Source organism: Ambystoma mexicanum, chromosome 9, assembly GCF_040938575.1.
Source record: "Ambystoma mexicanum isolate Mex_15411 chromosome 9, UKY_AmexF1_1, whole genome shotgun sequence".
NCBI classification, from domain to species: Eukaryota; Metazoa; Chordata; class Amphibia; order Caudata; family Ambystomatidae; genus Ambystoma; species Ambystoma mexicanum.
In genome coordinates, this window is record NC_090931.1 from 975254220 (window position 1) to 975274566 (window position 20347).

General features: G+C 49.0%; 1 protein-coding gene across 2 annotated transcripts in view; it reads left to right on the top strand.

Annotated features, from left to right (window-relative positions):
* CYBRD1 (cytochrome b reductase 1) overlaps positions 1-19022 on the top strand; it is a 265585-nt gene extending 246563 nt beyond the window's left edge. Inside the window, exons 4-5 of one of the 2 annotated variants that reach the window (XM_069616197.1) lie at positions 108-392; positions 18606-19022. In XM_069616197.1, coding sequence (XP_069472298.1) covers positions 108-392; positions 18606-18609 — 289 coding nt within the window. In that variant the 3' untranslated portion in view covers positions 18610-19022. Of the gene's footprint in view, positions 1-107; positions 18113-18605 lie in introns of those variants that run through there. The other variant, XM_069616198.1, reaches the window with a different exon arrangement.
* The last annotated feature ends 1325 nt before the right edge of the window (positions 19023-20347 follow it).

Consider the following 20347-nt stretch of genomic DNA (forward strand, 5'->3'; position numbering starts at 1 on the left):
TCAAAAATACTGTTTTGATAACTAACGTTTTGCTTTCTGCTCTGTGACCCCCAGATGTTTCTTAGGTGTTTACAAGTTCTTGATAACTTTCTCTATTTATATCATAGAAAAAATCCAAGTTACAGTACTTCGCCACCTGAGGCCATTTTCGTTAACACACTTGGGATTTTGATACTTCTCTTTGGGGGCTTCGTTCTGTGGATGGTGACGCGGCCACAGTGGAAGCGCCCACAAGAACTGATCAGCAAATTCCAGCCTTCAACTGGGGCAACTCCTGATTGTACTGAGGAAGTATCCACTGCAACAGCCTGCAGCAACGACGACAAATCTGATGTTGAGTTCAATAGTGAAGCAGCTGCCAGAAGAAGAAAGCTGGATGAAGCAGGACAAAGGTCAACAATGTAATAAAAGACTGATACATTTGTGTACTGAAACCTAAATAATATTTTCAAATTGCAATGTTTGTAAGAAAATATATATTTTAGTCCTAAATATGTGTTTTCCAGAAGCTAAGGCTATAAGCATACATGCACATTTTAATGTTGCTTAGTACCTTGAAATGGCTATTTTGTGCAGCTGGTTTGCATATTATAGTTGAACACCAAACAGTGAATTGAAAGGAATTGACTTGGCCACTTAAATTGCAGATGTCGACTGTGTGATGTGTAGTACATAATCATTTTAGAAAACTCAGCTTGTCATCTTATGTCATTTGTATAGGCCTGCATGTGCACTGTGCAGTGCATTGGCAAGCAACTGTAACATAACTTGCTTTTACCCTGTCCTCAAAAGGAAAATGTGATTTCAAAGGTTTTAAGTAACAATTTGAGATTTTCTCCATTCATCTGGAATTTGTCCTGTGTAGCAGAAGTCCTACTTAGACTGGAATATGCTGGCTGCATCTGATTGATTGATATTTGTGGATTAGGCACAAATGACATCATAGTTGATGGAAATGTAATATGAATTAACATGCGACACATCTGTCTAAATGGAGCACAAACTGGAAACTTTTACAACCGTGTTTTATCTACAAGCAAATGTGAGTAATGGCAGTAAGAGAGAGAGGATGGTGGTGGGCAACAGATATTTTTGTTGGTGTGTGCGCTGCTCACACAATTAGTTGAAACACTTCCTGATGCAAACATCAATTTTGTTGCATGCTTCTGTTGCACTATTGGCTACATAGATGGTTGATGTATGTTGTTAAATCCCTCTGGCCCCCAAATGCATTCACCATACATCAGTGGCTGTGCTCCTCCCACCCGCACCCACACTAGTGTATATGTGATGACTTCACTCATGTATCTCCTGGCCACTCGAAGGGTCTACAGAACAGAACTGACACATTTTCTCTCTCATCTCCACTCGATGTCAGTCTCTATGGGAGAAATAAACATTGATTGAATGAAGGAGCATTTTTAATTCCAATCAAGGCTCCACTCGACTGAATCCTTTTGCATGGTTTTGATGAAGCTGATAGGCCCAAGAACGAACTGTAGCTGCCATAGATACAGTAGAATAAAAGGGTTTTCCTACGGAACAAGTGGCCAATGTCTGCCACAGTCCACCCCAAATATTTGCACACATTTTGTAAGATAAAAGAATTATGTATGTCTTGATTATAAAGGGTACATGAGCTGCCATATCAACAGGCCACCTTTTTTGGTTCTGCAGCCAGAATACCCCAAGTAGAGACTACAGTATATTGCAGCATCCTTTGCACAGACAACAGAAATAAAGAATAATTCGGAAGGGGAGACTCCCCAACTTCTATTATTGCCAATCATGTCTCTGAATCCTCCCAGGCAATGAATGCAGGTCATAATCCCCATGAAACGCGTATCTGCCAACCATCCCCAAAATGCTCCATATAGAGCAGTGCGTTTTGTAGATGTTCGTAACTGCCCTGGATTTAGGACATTTACCAGCAACACCAGGGACAATATCAGAGAAACCAACCACTGATGGACTAGGCAATCGGGCAACAAGAGCGTGTGTCCTCCCTTCTAAACTTCCTTGGGGGCGTCCAGCCAGGGGCATCCCAGTTAAGGGCGGAACAATGAATGGTGAAGACCACCTATTAACCTACCTCTTTGCCCATAAGCCTTTGCTTTTGCCTTTCTCCCTGTTTCACCTGTGAGTACCCTAAGCTTCTTAATTACTGTACTGTGTCTCCACACTGTGCTACTCCCCTATAATGCATTCACTCCTGCTTCTCCTGCCCCCCTCTCCCTACGCTTTCTCCAATCACAACTCGAAACTCCCAATACTCCATCTCTCTTCCAACAACCAAAGCTGATGAAACATGGTTTTTACCATCTGACACTACCACTCTGGCGGCCCTACATGACTCCAAAATACCCTTCCTTCACTCTCCTCGACTGGCTGGCACCGGTGGAGGCGTCGGGCACTTGCTCTCTGCCCTCCCAAATTGCCAATGCTACGTCCTCTCCTACCTCTTTAGAATTCACCATCTCTACTATGGCTCTGCCTCACTCGGTTCACATCTTCTCCATCTATTACCCTCCAGGTCCCACGGGACCATTCATTGATAATCTTGGGCATCTTATTGATTCTCTTTTCATTAAACATCACCTCATTCTCTTAGGTGACTTTAACCTTCCCTCTCCAACCACTTCTCAGACATCTGAATTTTAGTCTTTTCTTGTGATCACACGCTCCACTCTATAACCTACCTACCCACACAGGGGGCAACTCTTTGGATCTCTTTTTCATCTTCACCCTTCTCTCGCCTACTTAGACTACCGTCGCACCATCCATATCTGATCTCTCAATTGTTTCCACCACAATCTGCTTTAAAACCCTCTGAACTTTCCTCACCACTTTCTTCACCTACTACTAAAAGGAAATGAAACCTTCTTGAATTGCCCCGTTTCTCTCTATACTACAGTTCTCACTCTGCGCCTTCTATATATGTCCACTTATGTATTGTCTCCAGTGACTGTTCCATTTACTCCCCTCAACACGCTGGTCGGAATGTCTCTCAAACTCACCCTGTTGTAAGAAGCTCACTGTTTCCTGTCAAATCTGGTTTCTTATCTACTGTACGTTCTTTTGTGATCAAAAGAGCATTGTTCCTCTTGTGTACGAATAAATAAAATAAAACCTTCCCACTACTTACTTTCACCCTTAAGTCTCAGCATCCTCAACGATGGGTCAGCCCATTCATATACTCTACGCACAGACATGCGTCGGCTGCTGGGTAAATGGAGCCGTACCCACTTGCAGGAGGACCTGCAATTCTAGCTCTCTGCCCTGAATTCTTTCAAGTCCATGCTTGATAGAGCAAAAAGGGAATTCGAGGGGATTGGGTCCGCCGACGTATTCCATATCTATGACAGTAATCACCACAGCTGTGCTGCTTCGGAAAATCTTTCGGCGTCTGCGTCCTGCGCCGATGACGTCGATACACCGTCCTCGAGGACCTCCTCCGACGGCCGACGTCGCCAGAAATTATAAGTAGGACGCACGACGCCCGTAGCCTTCTGTTTTTTCTGCAAACGTGTTCGCTTCGGAGATCTCAGCGCGCCTCGACTCTTTGGAGTTGCTGTTCTTTCGGTTCTTTGAACCGGTTTGTTTTGTGTAAAAGTATTATCGGGATGTCTTCCTCTTCTTCCACCCCTCGTTCGGGCTTCAAGAAGTGTGGATTCGCACGACGCCTGCCTCTGGTGCCTCGGGGAGGCCTTCGGGGAGGCCCACGACATGGATGTTTGTGTTGACTGCCAGTCGCTTACGTCCGAGGCCTTGCGGGAACGTAAGAAGAAGCTGTCGGTCGGTAAGGTGTCCAAGCCCCGGAAGGTGAAGTCCACTGGGCTTTTCAACGGATGATTCGAGGGGCGACTCTCCGTATTGTAGTCGTAAGTCTAGGGGTCTCGGTCCCGGAGTGGGTCCCGCCACTCCTCTGCCTCTTCGAGGCACTCCCGGAAGCGCCGTCATCGGTCGCCTTCCCTGTCCTCATCCGAGGACTCCGCCCGTCGGCGGGTTTCTTATCCCACCAAGCGTTCCTCTCCAGAGGAGTGGGCTTCCTTCGGGAAGAAAATGTTGGCCATTCTTGAATCACAGGGCTCTGGTCCGTCTGCGCCTCCAAGAGGGGTTGGTCGTGACCGTACTGGAGACACCGCTCGTACGCCTTCGGGCTCAGGTAGTCGGCACGATTCGCAGGAGAGGTCCTGCTCGGACAAGGGGAATCGTTCCAGTCATGCCCGTTCCAGGTCCCGGTCCTCGAAGCGCTCGAGTCCGTGGGTACCTGTGAAGTCTTCGAAGAAGACGTCGATGCCGGTGGTGCTGAGGTCGTCGACGGACTCTCTCGAGGCTCCGCCTCTGAGGCAGTCGTCGACGCCATCTAACCCTCTGACACTCACTGGCTACAGGGCACCTTAAACTCTCTCCCCACGCCTCCTAAGTCTATGACTATCACCTCTACTCTCACAGCTAATTACCTAGCTGATTACTTTGCTGCAAACATTTCCCAAATTAGAGACTCTCTGCTGACCTTCCTCACACTCCCTCCTCCTACATTTTACACTCTGCCTACTCTACCGTCATCCCCTGCCTCTCTGCCACTTTAGTCACACTTATACTGACAAAGTGCTATCTCGACTGATGAACGCTAACCTCCTTTGTGCTCCATCAGACCCTCTTGCCCCTTAACCAGTCAAGCCTATTCCCCCTTTAGTGGCCTCTCACATCGCTGAACTCTTCAACCTGTCCTTCGACTCTTCTTGCATCCCCACTGTTTTCAAAACAGCCATGGTCATCTCTCCCTAAAAAAGAAAGCGGCTGACCAAAATCTACCGGCTAACTTTCGCTCTGTCGCTCTCCTGCTGCACTGCTCTAAAGTGCTCTAAAGGCTTGTGTTCAACCGTCTTACCAATGTCTTAGACATGCACAACCTTTGAGACCCTTACAAGCAGGTTTCCGCTCCTGTGACTTCCCGGAAACATCTCTAATGAATGTATCCAACTTCATTGCCTCTGCTAAGCACTCCAACCTATCCTCTATCCTAATTCTCCTTGACCTGTCTGCTGTCTTTGACACTGTTGATCACTCTGTCCTTTTTACTCCCTTTCTTCTTGGGATTCGCGATCAAGGCCTTACCTGGATTGAATCCTACCTTGCACCTTGCCAATTCTATGTCTCCTGGAGCAACAACACGTCTTAACTCACTCCTCTGTTAGTGTTCCACAAGGCTCTGTCTTGGGCCCACTCCTCTTTACACTCTACATCTCTACTCTTGGGGCACTAATCTCCCCCTTTGGGTTCTCGTACCAACCCTTTGCGGACGCCACCCAAATCATCTTCTCTTTTCCTGAACTCTCCTCTAATCTCTCTGTCAGCATTTCCAACTGTCTCTCTGCCATTACATATTGGATGGTTTCACAGTCTGAAGTTAAACTCTACCAAAACAGAGGTCCTCTTCTTCCCTGCCAAAAGCTTTCTCTTATCTCTTCCTCTGCCTATCCAGTTCCCAGCTGGCACTCTCCCCTACTCTTCTTCAGCTAGTAACCTCTGTTTCAGCTATTGACCCTTCTCACACCTTCTCTACTTTAATCTCCAAAACTGGAACTGTAGCTCGCCTCAACCTCCTAAATATTAGGAAAATCAACCACCTCCTTCCTTTCAACACCGCCAAACATCTCTTAACCACTCTTGTCTTCTCTAAACTGGAATACTGTGCCAGCATCCTTATTGGCCTCCCCAACTATACTTTCTGTCCTCTCGACAAGATCATTAGCATTAGCATAGCTAATACAGCGCCCTGATTCCGCAGGTTTACGGCGCTATAGAAGCATATAAACATAAACATAGCTACCAAGACTCTTTGAACTCCCTCACTTTACACCTACTTCCTCGCACTGTCACCAGGCTGGATGGCTGACGATGCAAAACAGGCCAGATTTTAAATTTCTTCTCCTGGTTCACAAACCTATCCACAGCAAAGCACCACTATATCTACCCTCCTGTATCCAATTCTACAAGCCTTCTAGTAATCTCTGCTCTGCCTCCTCGACTACCCGTGTGGCTCCTCACCCTCCCAGTGCTTTCTCTCACTTCCGCTCTTTCTCTCTTCTTGCTCCACTTACATGGAATCCTCTTCCCCCAGATATCTGAGAAACAGTCCACACTGATTAATTCAAAACCAAACTAAAAGCCTAACTCCTCACCTCTGAGTTACCCTCTTAACCTACCTCTAATCTGCCTGCTAGCTAAAATTGTTCCCTCGCCTCTTACCTGCCTCTGTCCCTCACTTCATCTGTCTCCACCCTAGTACTTCACCCATCATGGTCACATCCGAGCAATGCTGCCCGTACTGCACTTAAAAAATGTCCTAAGTTGGGGGGCGCTGTTGCGCTTGATGGAAATGGCAGCCTGAGTGCCGAGCTCTAGACTGGGATAATCCTTTTTCCAAAAATAACCATCTCTACGCAGCAAATCCTTTCCACCTTGCTGCGACCTGTGAACGGACCTCCACGGCTCATTCCTGCCGACTTGCGGGACCGAAGATCCAGAGACTGCAGAGATACGGCCGTGAGAAAAACCAGTGTGAAACACGCCTGACTCTCCCCATGCAGCGGCTCCAAGAAGCGCGGCCTGCCCAGCTGCTGTGTGGTGCAGCGCTGCGGGCCTGCAGGGGGAGGGGCGACTCTGCCCCGATCGCGCGCCTAATGGCCATCTTACGGCCGGGTGCGCTCTGGAGATGCCCGTGCAGGGCTGGATTGGGAGCTTGGAGTGCTGCTGTGGGGGACGGTCTGATGACTGCTGGGTCCCCGCCCACCTGGAACTCGGCCCTACAGCTCACTGATAGCCCGGCGGGCGGACGTGACGGGGGCTGGTGTGCCGCTGGAGGACTGCTGCGCCGCTGTTGGGCACGTGCCGGTGCGCTGCTCTCCTAGCCCCCCACCGCCCGCTGCCTGCAGCTGTGGCCCCCGTGAAACCAAAGACACGGAAGGAGACCTGAGGGGGTTGTGGGGTCCGAGCAAATTGTGCACCTACACCTGCTGCCCTGGAGGCCCCTTGATCCCTCTCATGCCCAACTGTGAGGTTGATAACGCAAAGTAAACGTAAACATCTAAAGACATCATTTACTCCATGCATTCTACTGGGAGCAACTCCCACGGCCGACTGATCAACCCTTTCACTGAAGCTAGGGGGATCTGCCCCCCCCTGACATCCACTGATAATAGTGGCTGGCAGCCTGGAACGGCGGAACTCAAGTCTCCCACCATATAATACACACCCCGGGCCCTGACACTTGGCGAGAGGCGGCCACAGGTTGGGCCCCGTCTGTCGGCACTGTCCTATACTAACCCCAGCACCCACCCTGCACACGTTTGGTTCTGGGGCACCACTGTTGGTTGGCGGGTTTGTCGTGGTGCTCCCTCAGAGTGGCCCCCCGTTACCACTGCCGCAGGTGTGGATCAACAGAACTTGTAACGCCAGCAACTGGAGCGAACCCATAGACTGATAGGGCGGAGACACAACCTCTGCTGGGACACATTCACAAGCTCCAAATAGCGCCGACGACATAACTTGTCTGGTAGAATCCAATACAGCTCTGTAAGAGATCTGAGCAGCCCGCTCTCAGATACCCTGCTGTAATCTACGACACAACAGAACTCGGGCACCTCTAACCACCCACGCTTACCCATATTTCCAGAACCCTCCTTAGGTGACACCATGACCAAAGGAACTGGCACAGGGAAAAAACAGAGCTCTTTGAATATGTTTGCAAAAACACCGGCTAGGCCAACGGTTGAAACACGGGAGGATGTACCCACCAAGTCGGCCCCACCGGCCCCAGATGATTTGCAGAAGATGCAAGAGTATATTTGCGAGGGGTTCACCACTTTGCACACCAAACTTGATGACATGAACGGCACCATCTCATCCATAAAAGCACACATCGAGAAGACTGATGGCCGGGTAGCCGAGATTGAAACAAGGGGGGGTGCCGCTGAGGATGATCTAGGCTCTCTGCGGGCTACGGTCTCCTCGCTCTCCAATCGGGTACTAGCAGTAGAAAAAAAGAATGATCTCGAATCTCGTTCAAGACGTAATAACCTAAGCATAGTCAGAGTGCCCGAGCACATTATCAAGGAGCCCATGGAAGACTATGTGGAGCGCATTCTTCTAACACTTCTGGAGTTGCCAAAACTTTCCCTACAATTTGCAGTGGAAAGAGCCCATTGATCCTTGACTGCGAAGCCCAGACCTGGCGCCCCTCCACCTCCCATCATAGCCAGAATCTTACATTTTCGGGATTGTGATGCCCTCCTGAGGGCGGCTAGAGTCAAAGGGGAGCTACTTCTTGGGGCGGCAAGGATCCATCTTTACCCGGATTTCTCTGTAGCGGTGCAACAGGAGCGCAAAACCTTTTTGGCAGTCAAAAAGAGACTCGGAGACTTGGGGGTCAAATACTCCATGCTATTCCCTGCCAAGCTGAGAATTGAACACTCCAATCAGACATTCTTCTTTACAATTCTGGAAGAGGCCTCAAAATTCATCGATTAACATTTCCCTGGCTGATTCTCCCCCCTGTTGTTGTGGCATTGATTATTGCTCTGTTTTTGCCAATTAAGCTTTTGCCTGGTAATAGGCCCATATACCGCCGTGCATATAAGTTGTTGCGTTTCACAGGAATGCATTAATAGTTGGACTTATTTTTCTATTGGTCTGCTGATCCTCCATCCACATGTTCCTTCCTAGTCACACGGGTTAACTTTGTTTAGAACTGCAAATATCCTTATACATCCCCCAGTCCAGAGCATTACCGCCAGGTCAGCTATCAGGCCCCCAGGCATTGATGCCGTTGATCTGGTGGTTGTTATGGTTGTGCTGGGTTATCATTCCTCTGTTTGCGGGAGGGATGTGGGTGGAGGGTTTGGGAGTTATGTTAAAGGCTTGACGACCGCGAGAGATGCCATGCATGTTGCAATATCCGGTTATAGCCATACTGGTGGGGTGATGTGTCCGCTTCAGTTGGGTCAATATTGGCCACCACTCCGCCGTGAATCAGAGTTTAACCACCATCTGCATACATATGGCGGATAATAGCCTAACGTTCCTGAGCTGGAATGTACAGGGTCTAGGTAATCATAAAAAGATGCGGCAGATACAACTTCATGCTGAACCATGGTGTTATAATCCTGTGTTTGCAGCAGACCCACGCCTGCTCTGAACAATGTGAGAAGTTTGCTAAACAGTGGGGGCCCTAGAGGTACTATACCAATTATTCCATGCAGAGTCGAGGTGTGATGAGACTGATAGACAGAAGCCTTAAATTCACGTGCAGTCACTCACGGGTAGACCCACAGGGGGGATATGTATTGACCCTAAGTACCCTGCAAAACAAAGAGGTGGCCGTATTAAACATCTACTGTCTGAATATTGATGACCTTGACTTTTACCTGCACCTGGCCTCCCTGTTGGAAAGTTTCCCCCTGGCCCCGATCCTATGGGGAGGTGATTTTAATACAATACTGGACATCAACCTTGATAGATCAGGCTCCATACCCTGCCAGCTCTCCAGGGCAGCCCATTCTATCCTGACAATGCTCCCTCGCTTGTCGGTTGTGGACGCATGGCGGCTCATGTTCACCGACCCGCGAACATACTCCCACTACTCCTCAGTGCACGATTCGCATTCTGGGGTTGACAGGTGGCTCATATCAGACATATTGATTAGGTACCTATCCCACCTGTCAATTCTCCCTAGAACTCTCTCCGACCACTCGCCAGTGGTCATCTCCCTGAACTGGGGTCTGGACTATGATAGAGCTAAACAGTGGAAAATGAGGCCTCATCCCCTACTTGATCCGGTCTTTAGCTCTGAACTTAAATCCTCCATCGAGGATTTTTTTTTAGTTTAGTTCGAATTCTGTCTCATCACAAGCTACCCTCTGAGAATCCTTTAAAGCATACATCAGGGGTATCACCATCTCCAAGGGAAGTGGTATCCTGAAAGGGATCCGCTCGGATATCACGAGAAGCGAGTTGACCCTAGCTACCCTTGAGGCTCAATATGCTCTGGATCAATCCCCCGAGAACTTAGCGTTGCTGGGTTCAGAGCTGGACACATTCCGTAGTCTGGCCGAACGGGAGGTTACATTTTTAGACCGTGCCCATCTGGTAAGGCAATATGGTGAGGAAGAACGACCAGGCCGAATGTTAGCAAGGCTAATACGCCGAGAATTCGGAGCACCCAACATACCGGCGATAGAGACCCAATGGAACACTGGCCACATCACCACAAGACATTAACTCAGAGTTCCTAACATTCTATATTTCCCTATATTCGAAAGCTGATAGTGTCCAGATATCAGAGATTGACTCCTACTGGAGAACCTCCCTCTCTCTGTCCTCTCCACTGACACCAGCATCTCCCTTGAGAGGCCGTTCACTCCCGAGGAACTTTCAGAGGCCATTGAGTCGCTAGCATCTGGCAAAGCCCCTGGTCCGGATGGCCTCCCCATCAAACTCTAGAAACAATTTAAATCCCTTCTGGTCCCACATCTAATGGCCCTATGGGAGGAAGCATGTAAAGAGGCCATACTCCTTCACTCCGGGAGGCAATGATAACGGTCCTACTTGCACCTGGTGAACCCCACCCAATGCGGCTCTTACCGACCCCTTTCACTAATTAACTGTGATGTCAAAATCTACGCCAAATTATTAGCCATACGACTAGCCTCATCTATGCCCCACATCATTCATCCGGTTCAAGCGGGATTTGTCTCAGGCTGATCCACCTCCCTCAACCTGACCCGAAGGTGCAGGCAGTGGCGGCCACCTTAGATATGCAGAAAGCATTCGACTTGGTATCATGGGAATACCTATGGCGAGTCCTGGAGAAATCCAAATTTGGACCCAACGTTCGATACTGCGTTAAGCTGCTCTATGCAAGTCCATCAGCTAGAGTCTGCACGGAGGACAGGTGCTCCTCCCAGTTATGTCCAGACGGAGGTAGGGTGCAGCAATAAAAACAATATGGCAGAGCAAATGAAGCAAACACAATAATAAGCAGGAGCCGGTCAAGTGGTTTCTTATCTGTTTAATCATCGGCGCGAGAACTGGCGTCTGAGGCGGTGACCCCGCCTCTTTCTGCATACTGTGGGGCACAGCCCACAACAAAAGAACAATAGAAATGGGACTTGGCTCCCATTCAAACAGGGTCATTACCATGGATGAGGACACAACATCTCCCCCTCACTTAAAAGAGAACTTTAGTTCATTTCTTCTATCCACCTGGTTGGTCTGCGTACTGTCCGTTTTGAGGGGCTTCGCCTCGGTGTCATTGTTCTGGCTATCTGGGTGTCGCTGTCATCGGCATCCCGATGTTCCACTCTATATTCAGATTCTGGATCTGAGGATTTGTCTGTGACCGTGGTGGTTGTGTTTTCACGACCTGAGTTTCCTTCGAAGACTTTGAAGAATGAGTTTCTCGTGACAGTTCTATGAGGGCTTGCCGCCGTCATCATGGACCCGCTGGTGTGGGTCACAGTCAGGGGTTCAGGTCTGAACGCAGGGGTGCCCTTGGTGTTTTGGTCCTGTCGTACCAGTACCACATCACCTACTTGAATCTGGCATGGTTTGGCTTGTCTCCTCTGGTCGAAGTAGGTTTTCATTTTCACCTTGCTCACCATGTCACTGGCTCGTGCATCTTCGACGATGGTGGTGGGTGGACAGACAGGGTTGTGCGGAAGTCTTGTCCGTATGATTCGGCCAAACATTAGGGTGGACGGGCAGTCACTGGTGGCGCTGTGTGGCGTGTTCCGATATTCTCTTAGCAGTATGCAAATGGCTTGCATAAATGATCCGTTGGTGATGGAACAGACTTGTAAAGTCCTCTTGAGATTGCTCATTAATTTCTCGGCCTTACATCCTCAGGCCATTAGCTTGAGGATGTAAAGGTGTTATCTTTCTGTGCTGGAATCCCAGATGTTCTGCGAACATTGCAAAATCATGACCACTGAAGGGCGGCCCATTGTCTGATTTTACGGTCGTGGGGATTCCATAGTCTACAAATGTCTTATCCAGAGCAGTGATGATGGCCTGGGTGCTGGTTGAGTGTACAAGGTGTACTTCTGGGAAACGTGACATTTCATCCACAATGACTAACACATATTTTCCGTTCACTAGGGGTCCAAACATGTCAACGGCCACCTCATCCCATACCTCTAGGGGCATGTCAGACGGCCTTAACGGTGCGGGGAATGTTCTCGGAAGCCACCGCTTGGCATGCGAGGCACTTGCTTAAGAGACTTTCCACCTTCTCAACCATTTTCGGGAACCAAACTTTTGTCCGGAGCTGTCTTTTCGTGGATACCACTCTGCAATGCCCCGCATGTGCTATGTCTAGAACTTGGTTTTGCAAACTGGATGGGATCACCAGTCTGTTTTTTTTGAGAATCAATCCCTCGGGGGATTGAGACAGGGTGTGGTGTATAAGTTTGAATGTGCGCAATTGAGATTCCTCTTGGGAGGATAGGCCGGCCTTGTCCCGGTCTTTTATGTGCCATCGGCCTGATTGTATGCACTCCTTCACGATTTGTAGGAGTTTGTCTTCGCTGGTGGATTCCACTAGTTGGGCTGTGAAGATGTGTTTCGGGAGAGTGTTGTCAACGAGATAGTTGACGTATTGATTTGCTTTAACGGATTGACGCTCTTCTTGAGTGGGCAGAGGGTATCTGGACAGGAAATCCGCTGGATTATTATCTTTGCCTGGCCTGTGAACGATTGTAAATGAGTACTCCTGTAGTCGTAATCCCCATTGGGCTATGCGAGGTGGCATTTTAGCCGTGGGTTTGCCGTAGATCGTGGTGAGCGCCTGGTGGTCCGTGACGACGGTGAAAGGGCGTCCATACAGAAAGAGATGGTAATGTTCGCACGCCCACACGACTGCCAGGCTTTCTTTTTCAGGTTGAGAATAGGCACACTCGGCGGGTGACAGACTTCGGCTTGCATAAGCCACTATGCGTTTTGGTGAAGTTGGTGAGGCTCAGGGTCTGGACTGGGCCAGGATGGCTCCAAGGCCGACCGGGCTCGCGTCCACGGTCAGTTCGTTGTCATATGCGGGATCATAGTAAGCCATGCACGAGGCTGATGCGATGCGACGCTTGATCTCTTGAAATGCTTCTTCGCATTCTGGGGTCCACTGGTAGTCTCGATCTTTTCCTGTGAGGAGCCTTAATGGTGTGCTCACCGATGTGAAATCTTGAATGTACCGAGTGCAGTAGCTGGCCATCCCTAGGAACGAGTGTATGGCTGATGGAGATGTGGGAGTAGGGGCGTCCACCAGTGCTTGCACCTTCTCAGGATCTGGGCGCATGCCTTTGTTCAAAAATATATGTCCAAAGAATTTCAATGTTGTTTTGCTGATTTCGCATTTTTCAGGATTAAGAGTGAGGTGGGCGTTTTCTAGTGCCATGCAGACTCTTCTCAGTGTCATCGTGACTTTCTTGTGATGCGCCGAAAATGAGAATGTCGTCGCTATAATTTAGACATTGGGGAATATGCTTGATTATTTGATGAATCTCGTTCTGGAAGATTTCAGTGGCCGAAGATACTCCGAAGCTTAATCTTTTATACCTGAACAGTCCTAGGTGTGTTGAAAAAGTTGTGATATATCTTGATGAGGGATGAAGTTCAAGTTGATATCAAGCTTTGAGAACACTGTCGCCCCCTGTAATAGATGCATCATGTCAGTCATGCACGGGGCTCGGTGTCGTTCCCTTTCAATGGCCACATTTGGGGCATGCATGTCCACACAGATGCGTATGCTTGGTTTGCTGTCTCTTTTGGGTACCAGTACTATCGGAGAGACCCACAGTGTTGGACCGGATGCTGGCTCTATGATGTCCTGTTGTAGCAATGACTGTATTTCATCCTCAACCTGTCGCTGTATGTTGAGCGGGATGCCTCTATAATGTTGAGCAATCGGTGGTACATGCGGGTTGATGTGTAGCTTGATTTGTCGGTCTTTTAGACGTCCCAGGCCTTTGAAGAGAGATGGGAACATCTTTTGAATCATGTCCTTTGCGCTAGAAGTGTAGGCGGGCATAATTTGGTACATGATGCTGATTAGCCCCATTTGTATGGCTGTGCGGAAGCTCAGTATGCTTCCACCTGGGACTTCCCCTTTGATCACGTAGATTTGTACTTTTTGGATTTGATTTTTGAATTGGCATTTTGCGGTGAACATGCCTTTGCAATCTAGCGGTTTGTTGGAGCCATACAGATATATCAATGTGTCAGCTTTCCGTAGCTCTTTCTTCACCTCAAGTGTTTTGTATACTATGTCGCTTATGACATTGACAGTGGCCCCCGTATAAATTAAGAATTCCAAATTTTGTCCATTGCGTTGCAGTGTTGGGCTATAGTCAGCTGCCGTGTTGTTTCCTATGGCATGCACATATGCACGTTTCCTCTCTCCACTGGAAGATGACGACCTGGCCGTTCCTCTTTCTTGCGGCGATTCATCCAGGTACCTGATTCTTTGTCTTGGCTGGCGGTGCTGAGAGTGGTGTCTACTTTTGCGATGACTGGATGTGTCTCTTCTTTCTTCACGCCACCGAGTGGATGGCACGTGCTCCCTTGACGAGCTGGGTGAGCGCCGCCTGCTGGGCGCAGACGACTGGCTTGTGTGTTTGCGCGGGCTTTCCCGCCGTGGCCTTCGGCCATCTTGTCTCCAAGACACTCTGTGGGGCTCAGCACTCTGATAGAATTTAATGTTTTTGCACACCGACTGAAAATGGTTCTCACCCCCACATTTGTTGCATTGGTGACCTATTGCAGGACATGGTCCTGTGTGGGGAAAACGAAAACCGCATCTGTAGCATTTCTTTTGTTCTGATGAGTCGGCGTGAGTGCGAATGGGACATACTTGTGCTGCATTGGCCGTTTGTGTGATGATGTTTCGTAGCGACTCAGTTTGCAGTGTTAATGCAGCGTCAGCTCTTGCTATTTGCAGGATTTCTTCTAGCGTCCTACTTTTCTGTAGTAGTTTTTTGCGAAATTCGGGGGATCCACACCCAGCAATGGCTTGTGATTTGAGGGCCTCGTCTGTGGAGTATCTGTCAAAGTCACAATATTTGGCTCTTTTTCTCAATCTCATGACAGAATTATCCATGCTTTCACTTTTATCTTGTATGGTCGTATGAAATATATGCCTCTCATAGTCCACATTTCTTAAAGGTGCAAAGTAAGTATTCAAAGAGTCGATGATGCCTTGGAATGAGTCAGTGCTAGAATCAGGCATTTCAAATACTATGTCAACGTACCGTAGGGCCCAATGAATGCAGCAAAGTGGCTCTTAGGCGGCGTTCCTCCCTCACTCCAGAGGCGTCGATGTAGCTATGCAGTTCTTTTAGCCATCTGGCCCATCTGGGAGCCAGGCTGTTCGTGTCAGACATGTCAAAGTGTGGCACGGCTTGTAATTGAAGTGACTCAGAGCTACCTTCTTCTTTGTTGCTGGCAGGCCTAGGGGTGGAGCTGGCCTGGGGGCTTTGGATGTCACTAACCGCGGCACCTTCCGACATGGTCGCAGCCACGTGTGGTCGGCTGTGTCGCGATGCTTTCTGGGGCAGGCCTCTACCTGCAGATCAGCGTAGCTTGTGCTGTCTATGGGACGTCGTGGAGTTCACGTGGCTTTACTGGCAGCGTTCGCATAGTAGTGAGTGTTTTCTCCGTGTGGGGGTGAAATCCTTGAAGTTCACAGTGCTGTGTGGCTGCGGATGCGGCCCTCGCACCTCGCTGTGGCATGGTCTAGTGGGTTCGGCTGAGCGTGACAACTCAGTTGAAGATCCTCGTCGCCATTATGTCCCGACAGAGGTCGGGTGCAGCAATAAAACAATATGGCAGAGCAAATGAAGCAAATACAATAATACGCGGGAGCCGGTCAAGTGGCTTCTTATCTCTTTAATCATTGGCGCGAGAACTGGCGCCTGAGGCGGTGACCCCAGCTCTTCCTGCATACTGTGGGGCACAGCCCACAACAAAAGAACAATAGAAATGGGACTTGGCTCCCATTCAAACAGGGTCATTAACATGGATGAGGACACAACACTCCCCTTTCCAGATAGCCAGAGGAACGCGACAGGGCTGCCCCTTTTCCACGCTAATATTCGCTATAGCCATGGAACCCTTTGCTGACATGTCAGTCACACGCTCATAGAGGCTTGCGAACTGCGGGCCAGTCCGACATTGTCTCCCTATATGCTGACGATGCCCTGCTCTACATCCGTTCCCCAGATAATAACCTTGCCCCGATTCTGGAAGATGTGGTCCATTTTGGACACACATCCGGATTGAAGGTGAACTGCTCTAAATCTGTCCTTTTCCTGCTCACTGATTGCACGCAACCCCCCTCTGACTTAATGGGGTTTACGTGGTCCCATTCCAGGTTCACTTACCTTGGGGTGGTGGTTTCCAGTCACGCTGAGATGCTACGTGAGGACAACTTCCTGAATTACCTTGCAAACCTGGCCACTAAAACCGCAAGCTAGGCTAGACTCCCTATCTCCTTAGCAGGCCGAATAGGAATACTTAAAATGGTTGTACTGCCCCAACTCCTTTATCGATTCACTAACCTTCCCCTATGGCCAGGTGATGACTTCTTCCGGACGCTACTCCATACAACCAACACCTTTTTGTGGCACTCCGGTGCAGTCCGGCTTAAACTAACAACATTGACCACCCCTAAGGAGTACGGTGGATTCGGCGCCCTGACTTCCCCAGGTACTGGTTGGTAGCACAATCCCAATTTGCTTCCCACTGGTTTAACACCACAGGCCTCATGTTCGGTTGGAGAAACTGACAGTCCCTGATCGGGATATCTGTTCCCTCATTCTCAAACCCGCCCCGGCTGACCCTGGTTCGGCAGATCCGGTTGCTAATACATCCCTGGCCCTTTCTAAAATCTGGAAACTATTAGACACACCCCACCCCTTCCACGGGGACCTTCCACTCTGGAACTTCCTCCCAGAGGTCCCGCGCGTCCCACAGTCCATCATATCCCGATGGGCCGACGCAGGATTCATGGCGCTCCAAGATGTTTATGTACAGGGTAACTTCCTTGAATGCTCAGATCTCCCACTCTCCCTTAGACGGAGACCATCCGCATGGTGGCAATACTCCTCTCTCCGGAAAAATCTCTAAACTAAATACCCCAACTTCCCTACAGTACCACCTGATGAACCCATAATTGCAAAGCTGTGCTCCTTCGACTCCTCGAAAGGGAAGGTGTCTAGGCATTATACCCTGCTACAAACCAGAGCTGCCCCCTCATGCACTGCGCTGAAACACAGGTGGGAGGAAGATCTTGGGGTGGAGATAACTGATGAGCGCTGTTCCCGTATGTGTGCATGCACCCATAATGTAAACTAATACAATTCAAGGTGTTGCACAGATATCACCACACCCCGAGCAGACTGCACCATATGCTCAGCGAGCTTTCCTCCAGCTGCCCTAGATGTGGCTCTGATCAGGCTGCATACATCCATATGATTTGGTCCTGCCCGTGACTGACACAATTCTGGACCAAAATATGTTCCACATTGTCTATTATACTGGACCACCCTATAGACCCATCCCCATTACGATGCCTTTTCCACGACTTTCCCCAATTAGGGCGTGATTTGAGGAAGTTAGCTGGCCTCTGCATGCTGTTTGCTGTGCGCTGCATCTTGATGAACTGGCTCCGACCTAGAGCACCCACGTATACACAGTGGCTGAGGGCAGTCACTTGGGCGTCAGATACTGAAGAGGCCTGGGGTACGTTGCAACATCCACACTCGAGATCAAGGGATATCTGGCGGATGTTTCGCAGCTATATGTCTACCATGAACTCGGACGCTGAATCCTCCGTCCCCGCCCTTGCCTCTCCTGTCACCACCCTGTGAGCAGTGATTCTTTAATCCTAAATCTGTGTTATCACCTGGAACCTTACTCATCAATGTGTATGAAATGCCCACTATGTACCAGTATTGTACTCATTGTATAAGATTGTATCTTGCTGTCATACCGTGTGCGTCTCTTGTTGTTTTGAGCGTTGTCAAGTCAAATAAATAAAGGTTTTAAAAAAAATCATAAATGTCCTAAGTTGGTTGTCTTTAATCCATGTATGTCCACTTCTGTATTGTCCCCAGTGACTGTCCAATTTACTCCCCTCCACAACCTGGTCAGAATGTCCTTCAAACGCAACCCATTGTAAGAAGTTCACTGCATCCCGTCAAATCTGATTTCTTGTATGTTTTGTGATCAAAAGAGCATGGTTCCTCCTGTATGTCAATAAATACATGTCCAATGCTGGGAGCAGTATTTTGCCCATCTAAGCAATGAAAACAGAAAAGGTAATTTTGGAAATGGGAGAAAATACTCTTTCTATATTTCAGTTTCCTAAATTCTCCCAGGGGACCCTGGCAGGGATGCAACCTTATGGGAATAAACTCTCAACACCAGTCATCCATTTGAATTCTCACATGCCATTTTGACCTAACTCTGATGCCACTTATATGTTGTAGATGGATTGTGAAGGCATGTATTCCCAAACAAAAGGGTAATTTTAACCTTTTTCCCATCCCCAGATAATCTGCAGCAAATGAAGACAACATTCACATTCTGATGGGCTTAAAGCAGTTGGCTATAAAAACCTGATGTGGGCCTCAAATAAAACATGTCATGTGGAATACATGTGCAGTGATGCACATATTTAGTCAATTTCAGGATATTTCTAAACAACATGCTTCTATTATTACCATACCACATTCTACCATTTTGTGTGTTCAAAAGAGTTGCTGTTGGTACCGTTTTGTTTTTTGTTTTGTTAGCTGTTTTTGACTATTTTGACCATTCCATCGTGTGTTGAGCAGCCTGAAGTAGGTTGGCATTAAAGACATTAAAATAATGTCTGATGCTTATGAATCTGCTTAGTCACATGCTGTGCAGATAGTCCGAAACCTAGTGGTAATCGCGGAGTATTGCATCTTGTCTTTCGAGAATCGAAAGGGGACGTCAACATGGGCGTGCTTGCAACACTATCCCTAACGTGACGTGTAGTGTACCCAAAATCCTTCGCGCGTTAAGGTCTCTTAGATAGTGTTTTTCCGCCCAGCTAGCTGGTCGCCTTGTGCAGAGCTCTAAAAATTGCTAAGATATACTTCTTTGTCCACGACCTCCGGTCGTTTAATAATCGCCACCCTTCACTGACGACTACTTCAACCAATGCCGAAGACCAAGGAAGACCACCCCAGACTTCACCGGGTTGGTGCTCCGGTGGACGCTGTCGACCATGTGGCTCGGTCGTCCGGCCAGGCCTAGACAGTAGGGAGAGTGGGGACCGGGGCTCTGTTTCTTTTCAAGAATGCATTTCCTTCGCCCCTCTCTTTTCCCTTTTGATTTTGCTGTCGCTATTAACCTGAGCTATGGACAGTACTCCATTTTACATTTTGCCCTTCCTGCAACGGCAAGTACCTATAGAAAGACACACACTGGAGGTGTAATAAGTGTCTACCTGAGGATTATAACGAGCAGTCCTGTCGGTCTTGCCAGCTTTTACGTCCTAAAACGATAAAAGACCGGCAAGTAGAATGGTGGGCAGCCATGCAGCAGGCAGAAGGTAGCTGCCCCGCAGGCACAGGTGCCTCGAGTGACAAGGAAGTTAGCGACAGCCGTGGCTCTGACACAGAGGCCTTTGACCACGCTCCCAGGTGTCCGACCCCGGCAGGCCAACGGTTCTGCTATGGGGAGTGTACACTCCGGTGACAAGGAAGCACTCACACCACATAGAGGAAAGCACACAACCCCAGAGCCTCCTCGATGGACTTGTTGGGACAGCCAAATACGCCAACAGGTACGCCGATACTTTCTATGGAACCCACCAATCCACAGGGTCTGCCGCCCTCCCCGCAACCGTCTAGGCGGCATGCGTCTGGGCAGTCGCAAGGGCGTCGGCACCAAACCTCATAAGACTGCTTAGACGCCCCATAAGAGTGTGTTGGCACCGAAGGTTTCAGAGGTGCCGAAGAAAGCCACAAAGCCACAAGGCACGTCGAAATCCCTCCCAGATGCGCCAGAGATCTGCTAGAGTCTCGCAAACATCATCTTGGCAGCAAATAGGCCTAAGGACACGTTGGAAGACATGCCATGACATAGAGATGGTCAGGAAGAATATTCTGAGGTTTCCCAACCCCTGTCTAAAACTCTGTTAGGCAAGGCTCGACAGCCTAAGGACACAAGCCCTCAAGAAGAGCCCTTTCCCCCCTCCAGACCGCTCTGGTTCATCCTTATGGACCAAGGATTTTCAGAAAAATGTATCACCCCTAACAGG